The 14,203-nt window shown below is 33.5% G+C and overlaps 1 protein-coding gene across 2 annotated transcripts in view; it reads left to right on the forward strand.

Annotated features, from left to right (window-relative positions):
• The window catches only part of LOC114326804 (origin recognition complex subunit 1), an 86,901-nt gene that overhangs the window by 35,228 nt on the left and 37,470 nt on the right, over nucleotides 1–14,203 (forward strand). For both annotated transcript variants that reach the window (XM_028275252.2, XM_028275253.2), the window contains exons 4-6: nucleotides 4,806–5,023; nucleotides 9,354–9,491; nucleotides 13,572–13,682. In XM_028275252.2, coding sequence (XP_028131053.2) covers nucleotides 4,806–5,023; nucleotides 9,354–9,491; nucleotides 13,572–13,682 — 467 coding nt within the window. The remainder of the gene's footprint in view (nucleotides 1–4,805; nucleotides 5,024–9,353; nucleotides 9,492–13,571; nucleotides 13,683–14,203) is intronic.

Genomic DNA, 14,203 nt, shown 5'->3' on the forward strand with positions numbered 1-14,203 from the left:
ATGTCGATTTTTCTTTTTAAATTATGATTTTTTTGGTATAACTTTTGAAAGGTTATTCAATTTAGACCGGAAAGTATCGTCGCCCCCGCTAGCGAAATTATTCCGATTTGATTTTTTTGCACAAACTTACTCAAAAAGAGTAAGTAATCAACAGGTTCTATGGTCGTCTAGAAGAAACTGTTCGCGCTATTCCGAATCGTGAACTCGTCATAATTTTAGGAGATTTTAACGCCAAAGTGGGGTCATCTAATGAAAATATTGAAGGAGTGCTGGGCAAAAATGAACTGGGACAGAGAAATGAGAATGGCGACCGTCTAGTGATGTTCTGTGGAAACATCATCCACGGAGAATATACACATGGCGCAGCCCAGATGGACGAACAAGGAATCAAATAGACTACATCCTAATAAGATCAAGATGGAAGTCGTCGTCCATCAACTGTAAAACATATCCTGGCGCAGACTGTGGAAGCAATCATCAACTCCTGGTATTGAACGTTCGACTTCGTTTCAAAGTCCCCAAAAGAACACTTCAGAGAAAAGTCATGTCTCTAAGTCCATCAAAAATCAATGACTTCCAACAAAACCTAGAAGATGCTCTTTCTTTAGACCAAGTAGATAGTGACCCTGAGAGCATTTGGATCTATCTCAAAGATAAGGTAATCGAGGCTGCAAAAGACTGTGAGGCAGCGGTTTCCACTGGCCGTAAGCCATGGATATCCGATAATACGTGGACTGTGATTCAACGCAGAAAAGAACATAAAACTAGATACGGAACAAACGATGAATACAGAGCGTTATCGAGAGAAATCAGAAAACAGTGCCGCAAAGATAAAGCTGATTACATCTCTCAAATATGCAGAGAGATAGAGGAACATGGCTGTCGAAATGAACCGAGGGACTTATTCCAGAAGATCAAACTCCTTACCAGAGAATTTAAACCTCAAACGTGGTCTGTAATAGATAAGGAAGGTAATTTAAAGACCGATACTGATGAAATATTGGAAACATGGCGAAACTACTGTGGCGAGCTATATAAAAATAACGAGGTAACAGCAGAAAATCAGTGGCCTTCTGACTACCCTAGAGAACCTACTGTCTTACTCGCTAAAGTCAAAGATGCAATTAAATCACTAAAGAGAAATAAATCCCCAGGCATTGATTCAATACCATGTGAAATACTACAGTTACTTGGTGACAAAGGATTATATATCATCCATTCTATCTGTGTCGCTGTTTGGAATTCAGGAAAATGGCCATCTGATTGGTGTACCTCAATTTATATCCCACTACACAAAAAAGGAACTACTACCAGATGTGAAAACTACCGCACACTATCACTAATAACACATGCTAGTAAAATCTTGTTGCATATCATCAAAAACAGATTAAAAACCTATCTACATTACCAAATACCTCAGGAACAAGCGGGGTTTGTAAAGGGTAAAGGTACAAGGGAACAAATCCTGAACCTGAGACAACTCATTGAAAAGTCTAGAGAATTTCAAGTACCTATGATTATATGCTTCGTTGACTACCAAAAGGCATTTGATTGTGTAAGCTGGATAAATCTGTGGTCAATTTTAATAGCAATGGGCGCACCAATGCACCTGGTGACACTTATTAAAAATCTGTACCAGTCTAATATAGCGACAGTACGACTAGATCAGAAGTTCTCAAACCAATTCAAGACCGAGAGAGGTGTTAGACAAAGATGCGTGTTGTCACCTGACTTATTTAACATTTATGGTGAACATGTCATGAGGATGGTTTTAGAAGGATGGGCCGGTGGAGTAACAGTAGCTGGTAGAAAAATCTCCAATTTAAGATTTGCTGATGACACTACACTTATAGCAGCAAATGAGCAAGAAATGTTTGATCTGCGAACAGTTGAGTACGAAAGCAATAAAGTTGGTCTGAAAATCAATAAAGCTAAGACAAAAATAATGGTGGTCGACAGATTTGATACTATTCAACTGACTAACATATTACAGGAATACCAGATAGTAGTAAACACCTTTGTCTATCTCGGGTCTAGTATAACTAACGATGGTAACTGTGAAGCAGAAGTTCGGAGACGTATTGGTATGGCAAAAAATGCGATGAGTCGCCTAACTAAACTTTGGAAAGACAGATCTCTCTCTCAAAATATCAAGATGAGACTGGTGAATGCCCTTGTATTCTCAATATTTCTATACGGAGCAGAGGCTTGGACTCTTCGCGCATGCGAGCGCCAAAAAATTGATGCTTTTGAGATGTGGCGCTGGAGAAGAATGCTGCGCACACCTTGGACAGCTCATAGGACAAAATTTTCGACCACGCCATAGCGGCGTGGTCGAAAAATTGTGCAAATAATTTTTTTTAACAAATTCACAAAAATAATTTTTTCATTTCAAACAATTTTTTTTAGATAAATTGGGCCAGTCTGAACAAAAAAGATCTCTTGTCATTATTTTCTAAAATTAATTGTTGTCGAGTTATATGCGATTAAAAATTTGAAAAATGCGAAAATGGCCATTTTCAAGGTTTACTAACTCGATTAAAAATTATTATTATGATATTCAAAAAGTGACCAAATCAAGTTTCAAACCCCTTCTTCAAGGTCCTGAAGAGCTTTTTGTCAATATTTTATTATAAAGCTGTTATTTTTAATTATTAACAATTAGCGTATAGTCCACGATGTATCGTCGTCCCCGTTAGTGAAATTATTCCGATTCGATTTTTTTACACAAATTTACTCAAAAAGAGGTCCTTATAACATATCAACAGGGTGCCGGGCGGTGCCGTGGTCGAAAAATTGTTTAAACAATTTTTTTAAAACAAATTTACAAAAATAATTTTGTCACTTCGAACAAATTGTTTTTACATAATTTGGGACATTCTGAGCAAAAAAGGTCTCTTGTGATTTTTCTCTAAAATTGATTATTGTCGAGTTTATACGCGATTTAAAATTTGAAAAACGCGAAAATGGCCATATAACTTGACAACAATCAATATTAGAGAAAAATCACGAGACCTTTTTTGCTCAGAATAACCCAAATTATCTAAAAAAATCGTCCGCTATAAAAAAAATGTTTTTTTAAAATTTTTTTAAAAAAAATGTTTAAACAATTTTTCGACCGCGGCACCGCCCGGCACCCTGTGGATATGTTATAAGGACCTCTTTTTGAGTAAGTTTGTGCAAAAACATCGAATCGGAATAATTTCACTAACGGGGGCGACGATACATCATGGACTATAGCGCTAATTGTTAATAATTAAAAATAACAGCTTTGTAATAAAATAATGACAAAAATCTCTTCAGGACCTTGAAGAAGGGGTTTAAAACTTGATTTGGTCACTTTTTGAATTTCATAATAATAATTTTTAATCGAGTCTTGAAAATAGCCATTTTCTCATTTTTCAAATTTTTAATCGCATATAATTCGACAACAATCAATTTTAGAGAAAAATGACAAGAGACCTTTTTTGCTCACAATGACCCAACTTATCTAAAAAAATATCGTTCGAAATGAAAAAATTATTTTTGTGAATTTGTTAAAAAAAATTATTTACACAATTTTTCGACCACGGCACCGCCCGGCACCCTGTGGATATCTTATAAGGACCTCTTTTTGAGTAAGTTTGTGCAAAAAAATCGAATCGGAATAATTTCGCTATCGGGTGCGACGATACTGCCCGGTCTAATGTTCTATTCAGTAAAATAAATATTAAGATATTTATTTATACAGGGTGGCCAAAAAATATTTAATTTTTGAATTATATAAGTAATTTGTTTAATACAAAATACATTTTAATATTTTATAGAAAACAAAAAAATATGTGCATTTGACTACTTAAAATTTGTTTTTGGCTTTAATATTATATGTTCAAATTGCCTCGCACCTGCTTCTTAGTAGTAATTGAGTCGAGGATGACAATCTCCTCCAACGATATAGATAATTTTTGTGAGTTACATTATGAATTTCTAATCTTCACTAAGCATCAAAATTAACGCACCACCTTAAAAATGGGACATTTTTTATGTCTCGTATTTTCTAAACCTGTTGTCCGATTTTAGTGATTTTTTTAATATGTTATAGCTTTATTCTTCAAGAATATTGATGTAATAATACTGTTGCTAAACAGATAAGTGTCATTGTATACCGGGTGTAAGAATCAAACTGTGTTTTTTTCTCAATCACCCTGTGGACTATTCTAGAGTTTATAAAATACTGAAATTAAAAACCAACTATAGCCTCAGGTTTTCTTAACATTTTGCTTTGTGACTCATTCACTTTTGTTGGATAATAAAAAAGTTAGGTACTTTTACAACCAGCAACGTTCTTCATCAATACGGGGTGTTTCTAAATAAGTGCGACAAACTTTAAGGGGTAATCTGCATGAAAAAATAATGACCGTTTGCTTTATGCCGTAACATATGTCCGCAAATGCTTCGTTTCCGAGATACGGGATGTTGAATTTTCTCTTACAAACTGACGATTTAGTTATTGCTCTAAAACCGGTTGAGATATGCAAATGAAATTTGGTACGTTTTAAAAGGTAGTTATTGCGCATTATTTGACATACAATAAGAATTTTATATTCACCATTGGCATGCATCAGTGGCATGCATCAGGGACATCAAAAGTGTCCCATTTTTTTAAGGTGGTGCGTTAATTTTGATGCTTAGTGTAGTTTCGGTGTGTTTAGGGATTTTTCCTTATAGTCGTCGGATTACGAAATAACGAATTTATTCCTTACATTTGCACTATACGGTATGTACATAGGTATATATGAAATTAATAACTCTTTACTATTTTTAAGAGTATATCTTCTTCCAAAAGGAAAGTCAAACCTCCACAACATTATGCAGAGGAAAGTAAGTCTATGTATCAAAGAACACCTAGAGGTACACCGGCTAGAAAGAGTTTGAAGTTGTCAGTAGCAGAATCAAACAATTCTCCAACTAGAAGTTCACGAAGAAAGGCATTGCACTCTTCAAGCGAAGATGACAACTTAGGAGTAATTGGTACTTTAGAAAAGTAAGTACAATTTATGTATGTAATTTATATGTATGGTATGCTTGTTGCATTAAAAATAAATGAATATAGGTCAAGATCTATATTGCTGTTGATTTGTGTCAACAGGATACCCCGATCAAAAGATATCAAATTTTCACTGTTGAGTTGATACAAATCGTTCGCTCGCGTAACTGACATTCAACGCGTTTCTACACAAACAGTGCTAACAAATATTTTGGTCAAAATTATCTTTTTTTTATGTAATTATTATGTATTAAGTAAATTTGTTACATGTTTTTGGGCATGAAGAAGAGACTTCCAATGATGTCCAATGATGAATACTTCCCTTACTAACTCATTGTCATGGTGAATGGTACGCTCATTTTGTGACTCCGTGGCTCGATGGATTTCTTCTCTGATGAAAGGTATTAAGTCTTCGTGAAGTGTTTGATTAGTTACGTACGTCCACTATTGATCTTAGAACTTTAGACTGAAATCTTTGGATGATATTCAGTGATGTTGACTTTGCACAGCCCCAGAGGTGTAGTCCGTAGTACCAAATAGATTTGAGTATTGCTTTGTACAGAAGAATTTTGTTTTGGATGTTGAGTTTTGATCTGCGTCCAAGGACCCAATACATTTGCCGGAATTTCAAGTCTAGTTGTCTTCTTTTGGTCTGGATATGTTTCTTCCAAGTAAGACGTTGGTCAAGGTGGAGGCCAAGGTATTTAGCATCTGTTACTGTTGGTATTCGTTCATTTTCCATTCTTACAGGTGGGCATGTGTTGTGGCGGTTGGTAAACGTTATTTGAGATGATTTTGTTTTGTTTACTTTTGTTCGCCATTTTGTGTACCATTCACTGAGTATGTCCAGATTGTGTTGCAGGTCTTGTGGGGCTTGTATGTGATCTTCGTTTACAGCTAGTATAGCTACGTCATCAGCAAAGGAAGCGATCGTAGTATTATGAGACTCTGGTATATCGGCTGTGTAGTGTGAGAACAGCAGCGGCCCGAGAACACTACCTTGCGGAACTCCGGAGTTAATAGGACAGAGGCTGGATTGTTGGTCTTTGAATTTTACTGAGAAATATCTATTTGATAAGTAGGATTTGATTAGGAGGAAATAGTTACTAGATAGTGCTAGTTTTACTTTGTAAAGCAGACCTCTGTGCCAGACTTTGTCAAACGCTTGTGAGATATCTAGGAATACAGCGTTGCAGTATTTCTTTTCTTCGAGAGTTTTTGATATTTCATTTACTATTCGATGAACTTGTGTAGTAGAGTGATTTTCCCGAAAACCAAACTGATGTTCTGGTAGTAATGTTAGGAATTCATGATCTGCGTATATTCTTTGTAGCAGCAATCTTTCAAAAACTTTGCTAACGATTGGGAGTAGGATGATGGGTCGATAAGATGTTACTTCATTGGGCGCTTTGCCTGGCTTAAGGATCATTATGATTTCTGCAAATTTCCATATTTTTGGAAAGTATGATAAACTTAGCATGCGATTAAATATTACTGTTAGCATAATAATGGCATTACGAGGAAGTTGTTTTAGTACTTGTGCCTAGATTAAGTCATAACCTGGAGCCTTTCGTGAGTTAAGTTTAGTTATTTCTTGCTTGACTTCTATAGGAGTAAAACTTTTGATTGGAAGGGACATTTGACATGCCGCGCTAATTAGTTCATCCACTTCTACATCAGGGTCTGGTGGCTCGGTTTGAAATACACTAGTAAGATGTTCAGCAAAGACGTCCGCTTTTTCTTTGTTGGAACGAACCCATTCACCATATGGTATATGGAGGGGAGGAATAGTTGTGTATGGTTCTTTGAGCTTCTTAGTCGCCTTCCATAGCGTCTGATCATTTGCTGTAAGGTTTGTAATGTAATGTTCGAAGGTTTCGTTGTTTGCAGCTTTGATGGCTACTCCAAGTTGTCTACGTAGTCTATTGTATATATGTTGATCTATGTTGTTTCTAGATCTTTGCCAGTTTCTTCTCGCACGACGTTTTTCAGCAATGAGTTACCGAATGTTTAGGGGAACATTTATTGTATGTGTTGGTCTGCGTTCAATTCGTGGTGTAGATTGCCATGCCGCTTCTTGCACAAGGGTGGTGAAATATTGAGCTGCTGTATCTATATCGTGTGGAGATTTGATTCGTTAAAATTATCGCAGCTACATTTCTCGTTTGAAACATTTGAATCTGTACGGGGTACAGATAGTAAACGGATGTTTCCCTCCTCCTTCGATGGCGATTTTAGGGGAAGCCTGGGGGTAGGAGTGGCATTTTTGGAGTCCCAAAATTGACATTCTTAGCAAAATTCAGCTTGTTCGTGTGATTTTTAGAGGTAAAATGAAAAATAATCAGTATTTCTTAAGGACTTCAAGAGGCAAAGTAGAAGGATGTTCCTTTTGAAATAAGAGAAAGTTTATTAGATATTCAGAAAAACGGTAGATCTGACAACAATGTAAATACCACCATAATATCGGCCGCATTACAAGACCCGTACACTAGGGTGCATCGAAAAAATAAAAGTTGGAAATGTTATATCAAATAGCGTGAAAAAGTTGCTAGTGTTATTTTTCAGCATATTAGTATTTTTAATTTTTTTTCTAAGCGAATTTTCGCCCCCCCCCTAACGACCTTGAATTTTATTAAATATCTGATTTTATGAAAATTTCAATTTATATTATTTGGAATAAAATATGTGCTAACTCGATCTAATATCAATTAAAGAAAACTTAAAATGTCAATTACAAATTTAAACGATATTTAAAGTTTTATTTGTTTTTTCAGTCTCTCCATCCCTTTGAAATGCCCCGCTTCGTGAGTCCGTGCGTGTAATTTTCACTTATGTTTGGTGCGATGCCTTACTTTGTTATTATTGTTGTTTGTAAATTAAAATTTTTTAAAGTAGATAAACCAGGACCATGGGGAATAAAATCAAGATGTGGTGTGGGCCGCCCCACTTTTGGGCAACCACCAAATATACCTGAAAATGTTTTACCAAAATACAAACAAGCGATGAAGTTTTGTGGTTGCAAGAGGATAAAAAACTCAGCAAGAAAGAGCCAGAATTTTCTGGTATTGCCGAACAGGTTGCAATTAAATTGGAGGAAATATGGAAAAAGGCTTAATTCCAATAATTTAACATACATGAATTATTCAGCTTTTAAAATCCTATCATGACAAATATTATGAAACTTATGAAACCATTTAAAAACAGACAAAACAGTGAATTTTACAAAAATAAAATTCAATTCTTTAAGAACAAAAGTAAAACTACACGTTTCGATCTTGCAGCATGCAAATGTGACACTCTGATTAATTGTCTTTGTAGATCTCAAAAAGTGCCTCTGGATGAGCGCGAATTTCTATTAAATCAAAGAGGTCCAAGAAAAATGGTGATAAGCTCGATTGATAGGGAAAACAAAAACAAATATAATCAGAGAGAACAGCGGTAAAAGAAGAAAGTTACCGACGCAAAGAAACTTTAGCTCAAGTAAAAAACAGTACCAAGTTTTATGGTCAATCGATCGTGGAAGAACACATAACACTTGTGCATGAGCCAGGGTGCAAATATTTCGGATATGGGTATTCGCTGTTTGGTATATCAGAAAGTAGCAAATACGGCTATTACATGCGACGGAACAGTCGTAAATATTGGCGTTAAGGGTGATATAATACGGCTGTTAGAAGAAATGGTTTGTATGTCTGAGTTTGTGGAGCGCATTCGAGGGATGGATTTATAAAACTCGAATTGATTCCAGAAAAACTATGACTCACGTGAATGCTAAATCGGAAGACATCTTCGAATAGAATGCTTTTACCATATTTTTTTGTAATATTTATATACCTAATTTTGTACTTTGCTTTATATTTATTTTAGTATTAAGTTATAAAAAGAGTGTTTTAGTATACTTTTCTTTGGGGGGGGGGGGCAGAAAATATTTTTTTATTTCAACGCAATTTTACAAAAATACTAAATAGTGTGTTAGGCAACTTTTGTGAGCTATTACATTTTCGTTTCTAAATAAAAATTTTTTTCGTCTGTTAACATTTTCTCAAAATTTTTAATTGTCTTGGGGGGCAGAAGATATTTTCCAATTTAGAAAAAATTTTACCAAAATACTTAACAGTTGATTGGGCAACTTTTGTGAGGTATTACTTTTCCATCGCAAAAAAAATTGTTTTTTCGCCTTTTTCGATGCACCCTACCGTACACACCAAAATCTATAAAAATCGTGCCAGCCGTTTCCGAGATAATTGAGGCGTTCCATACTTAAAACTCACTCTGTATAGTTTAATATTATGTAGTAATTGATATTGTTATTTTTAATAATTTTCAGTGAGAATTTGAACGACTCCCTAAGGACAAACCTATTTAAAAGTGCATTGGTGAAGGCACCAAGAGACGAAAATAATAGAAATTTAATAAATGTTGCAGAATCAAGTGATTCAGAAACCGACGACAATGAGAATAATACGTAAGTACAAAATATGAAATATCAAAATTTCGTTATTCAAAATACTGTAGCTACAGTGCCAATACAGAGCTAACTACGAAAATCAATAACTAAACTTACGTGCATAGAAATCGGCCCACTTAAAAATTTGGTCATTTTTGATGTCTCGTATTTCCTAAACCTCTTGGCCGATTTAAGTGATTTTTTTAATATGTTATAGCTTGATTCTTTAACAAAATCGTTGTAATAATATTGTTGCTAAACAGGTAAATTTTTATTGTATACCGGGTGTACCAATCAAACCCTGGAAGATCACACCTATTTTTTTTAAATAAACCGCACACATGGGTATCAGATACCCAATGATTTTTTGTGAAGAAATAAGAAAAAAAGTAAATATTTTATGGTTTCCAGTGACTCTCTAATCACTATTGAATACATAAGAATAATTAAATCAAACATTTTATTTTCTGTCTCTTAATTGTAGTAACACAAAAGAAAAAATATTAAAAATACCTAAAAATAATTAACAAACATTTTCTAAAAAACTGGAAACATAATTCAAACTATTTTAATTTAATTTAACAACAAAATGGTCTTTCTAACTAAAATATAACACCTTTTGATTATAGAACTCATATTCTTTCTTAGCCAGGTATTTCAGTTTCACTCATTTTAGTGACTACATTCATAAGACAGTGTGGCCCTATGCTCCATGCATTATGCTTTATAGCAAGCTGAGTATGCACACTTTGTTTTTCCATCTTTGCCTTTGCAGAAATAACCTAGTTTGCTTTATTTTTGTGGGATGTTGTGTTGTTAGGTCATCAACTTGAACGCCCACTTGATCGCAAACCTCACACATGGGTGTTACATACCCTAGCCTGTATTCAATAAATTTTCGGGATTGGAAATATTGCTCAAATGAGACCGTAACTACACACCCGTCCTTGGCAGACTAGAGACTGAATTTACATAAAGCAGCATTACCATTGAAATGCAGCTGCGGAAGCTACATGCAGTTAAGTGTCGCGATGGGTATCTCACACCCAAGTATGAGCTTCCAGGGTTAAATTCTTAGTTGTGTGTCAAAAAATGTGCAATAATTACTTCTTAAAACCCATCAAATTTCATTTGCATATCTCAACCGGTTTTAGAGCAATAAATAAATCGTCAGTTTGTAAGAAAAAATTCAACATCCCGTTTCTCGGAAACGAAACATTTGCAAACATACGTTTATAAAGCAAACTGTCATTATTTTTTCATGCAGAATTACCCCTTAAAGTTTGTCGCACTTATTTAGAAACACCGTATATTGAAGAAGAACATGTCTAGTTGTTAAAGTACCCAACTTTTTTATTATCCAACATAAACGAATGAATCAAAAAGCAGAATGTTAAGAAAACCTGAGACTATAATTGGGTTTTAATTTCAGTATTTTATAAATGCTAGAATATTCCACAGGGTGATGCGAACTTTGAGAAAAAAACAAAGTTTGATTCGTACACCCGGTATACAATAAAAATTTACCTGTTTAGCAACAATATTATTACAGCGATATTGTTAAAGAATCAGGCTATAACATATTAAAAAATCACTTAAATCGGCTAAGAGGTTTAGGAAATACGAGACATCAAAAATGACCAAATTTTTAAGTGGGCCGATTTCTATGCACGTAAGTTTATGTTCTTATTTCACGAAATTTTCGGCCATTGTTCCACATCAAAATTTATATATTATCCATCGATACCTTTCAATTAATCAGAGGTGATTCTACTTATGACCATCATTAGCTTGACAGTGGGTTTTAGCTTGTTCTATGACTTTTCGCCATTCTAATCTGTTCCTTGGTTTGTTTTTCCTTTTTATAATCTTACCGTACCGTTTTCAGATCTTGTTCCACTTGTTCCATATACCTAAGATGAGCTTTCAATTTTTTTTACATTTGATCCGATTTTTCGTCCGTTATATCTGAAGTCCGTTAAATAGAGGTCCGTACTATTGAGGTTTTACTGTACTGTGTGATAGGCGTATTAGGATATTTTATATTAAATAAATTACATAATTCTTGTTGTGTTCTGGTTTTATTCCCAGATCCAACTACATACTACAGTTGAGCACGTAAAGGTTGGAATAAATTCATTTTTCATGAATGGGCGATTTTGGAAATAAATCCCGAAACAGGTCAATTTTTATTTTTAAATTACGACTTTTTGGCATATATATCATACTAGTGACGTCACACACCTGGACGTGATGACTTCATCGATGATTTTTTTAAATGAGATTAGGGGTCGTGTGATAGATCCTTTGAAAGGTAATTCAATTCTCTATTCAGTAATATAAACATTAACATAATTATTTATACAGGGTGTCATAAAAATTTTTTGAATTAAATTTATTGACAAAAAGAAGTATGTATGTAATTTATTTAATTCAAAATACATTTTTGAAAAATATTCACTGCTTTTCGCTTAAATTAAATGTTCAAACTGTCAAGAGGCAGGTGGGTGGCTGCTTTAATATTGAATTTAAGCAAAAAGCAATATTTATTTGTCAAATAAACATTTTTTCCTGTTTTCTGATAGCAGTAAAATGTATTTTGAATTAAACAAATTACACACATTCTTCTTTTTATGTCAATAAATTAAATTAAATTTTTTTTTTGGGCTTCCTATATAAATAATTATGTTATGTTTATATTACTGAATAGAGAATTGAATTACCTTTCAAAGGATCTATCACACGACCCCTATTCTTATTTAAAAGAATCATCGATGACGTCATCACATCTAGGTGGGTAACGTCACTAGTATGATATATATGCCAAAAAGTCGTAATTTAAAAATAAAAATTGATCTGTTTCGGGATTTATTTCCAAAATTGCCCATTCATGAAAAAATGAATTTATTCCAACCTTTACGTGCTCAATAATACCATTCATTTAAATCATTTAAAATTATAATGTATGGAAACCACTTATGGAATAAAATTATAAAAACGCTAGGATACGTCAACTTTTAAATTCAACTATGGATTATTTAAACATAAATTTGAATATACAGGGTGATTCACTCAAGTCTAGCATATTCCATTATCTCCTGTATATTTTTGTTTTTAGAAGCTGCTTGACAACCTCATCTCTCGTCTATTCTGAATAATGCAAGGTGAAATTTTGAAATTATGTATAATTTTCGTTAAGATATTAATCACATAAAACTTTGAAATTAATAATTCAGGAATCACACTTTAAATAACGGTATTATAATTTTTTTAAATATCTATCAATTTTTTAAACTAAGTAGGTATCAATATAGTGGGTTTTGTATTTAATGCTTTTTATTTAAAGACATTTTTAAATAATTTGAAAATTTGCGTATTTAAAACATTAATAAATACCTACTGCAGAAAACATACATGATTTATGAACATGTAGTTCCCTCTGCAACCTCTTAAATCCCATCTGTATCTTTTTATCTTTTGTTGTGGAGAAAGGTCCAGCTAATTATTGCAAACACATGTTTGCAAAAAACATGAGCGGAGCGTGAGGGTGCAACATATACAGTTCAGGGGTCTATGTAAAACATAAAAGAAATTCCGTAGTTTTTTTTTTCATTTAAGTTAAAAAAGAATGTTACGTAACGCGCTGTTCGAACCCCCCTCCCCCATGTAACGCGCTGTAACGTTTTACAAGACCCCCCCAAGCTGCGTTACGTAATACTTGAACGCCCCCTTGTGCTGGTATTTACACAGTGTGGTTTCTGGGATTTTTTCACTGTGCACTGTGCATTGGTGAATGCACTGGTTGAAACTGATTTGAAATTCAGGAAAATGTATTTGAATTTATAGGTCTCTCGCTATCGTCTTCTAAATTTATAACTTCATGCGTTTACTACCTACTATACTAGTAGTAAATAATTGAAGTTTCAATTTAGTATCTTTGGATTAAACATTAGACATCGTTTTCTAGTCCCTATTTCGTTTAGCATATGGAACTCTCGGCTGGACAAGCTGTTTTTACGAAGCACTGTAAATAAAAGTTAATAATGTTAATTTTATTTAGTCAAATATATAATCATTTTTTTCTTTTATTTTGTTTAGGAAAGACTTAAATAAATCGTTTACAAATACTTTGCGAGTAAACTTAAAAAAGTTAAATCTAAGCAACGAAGAAAATGTTAGCGGAAGCCAAGATGCCAGCGATGAGCTCAGGTAATTAGCTTACAGTAGATCCCAAACCCTTTTTTCAGTGCGTCACTAATTTTGACGTCTTATAGGATTTTAAGAATGTCGCAAGTCATTACATGACATTTTTGTTAAATCTGGCAGTTGTCAGAATATTTATATTTATATAAACATCAATGTTTATACAAATATTTGCCAGAATATTAATATTTAAAATATTTTACTGTAAAAATAAATAAATATAAAATCAAATTTTACTATACAATGTCCGAATATAGTAATGACATAAAATATTTTGATATTTATATCGCTGAAAAATACTAGCCTAGAATTATTTATATGGGAAATAAGCCACAATTAAAATGAAAAAAATAATTTTATTAACGTTTCGACGCCCAAATCGGGTGCCGTTGTCAAAATACTTTTTTTTTTAAAATTTAAATTTTTTTTTTTTTTTTTTTTTTTCATTTTAATTGTGGCTTATTTCCCATATAAATAATTAATCATAAAAATGCCACAAGGAAATAGCTTCAGAACAACTAGCCTAG

The sequence above is a fragment of the Diabrotica virgifera genome, chromosome 4, assembly GCF_917563875.1.
Source record: "Diabrotica virgifera virgifera chromosome 4, PGI_DIABVI_V3a".
Lineage (NCBI taxonomy): Eukaryota > Metazoa > Arthropoda > Insecta > Coleoptera > Chrysomelidae > Diabrotica > Diabrotica virgifera.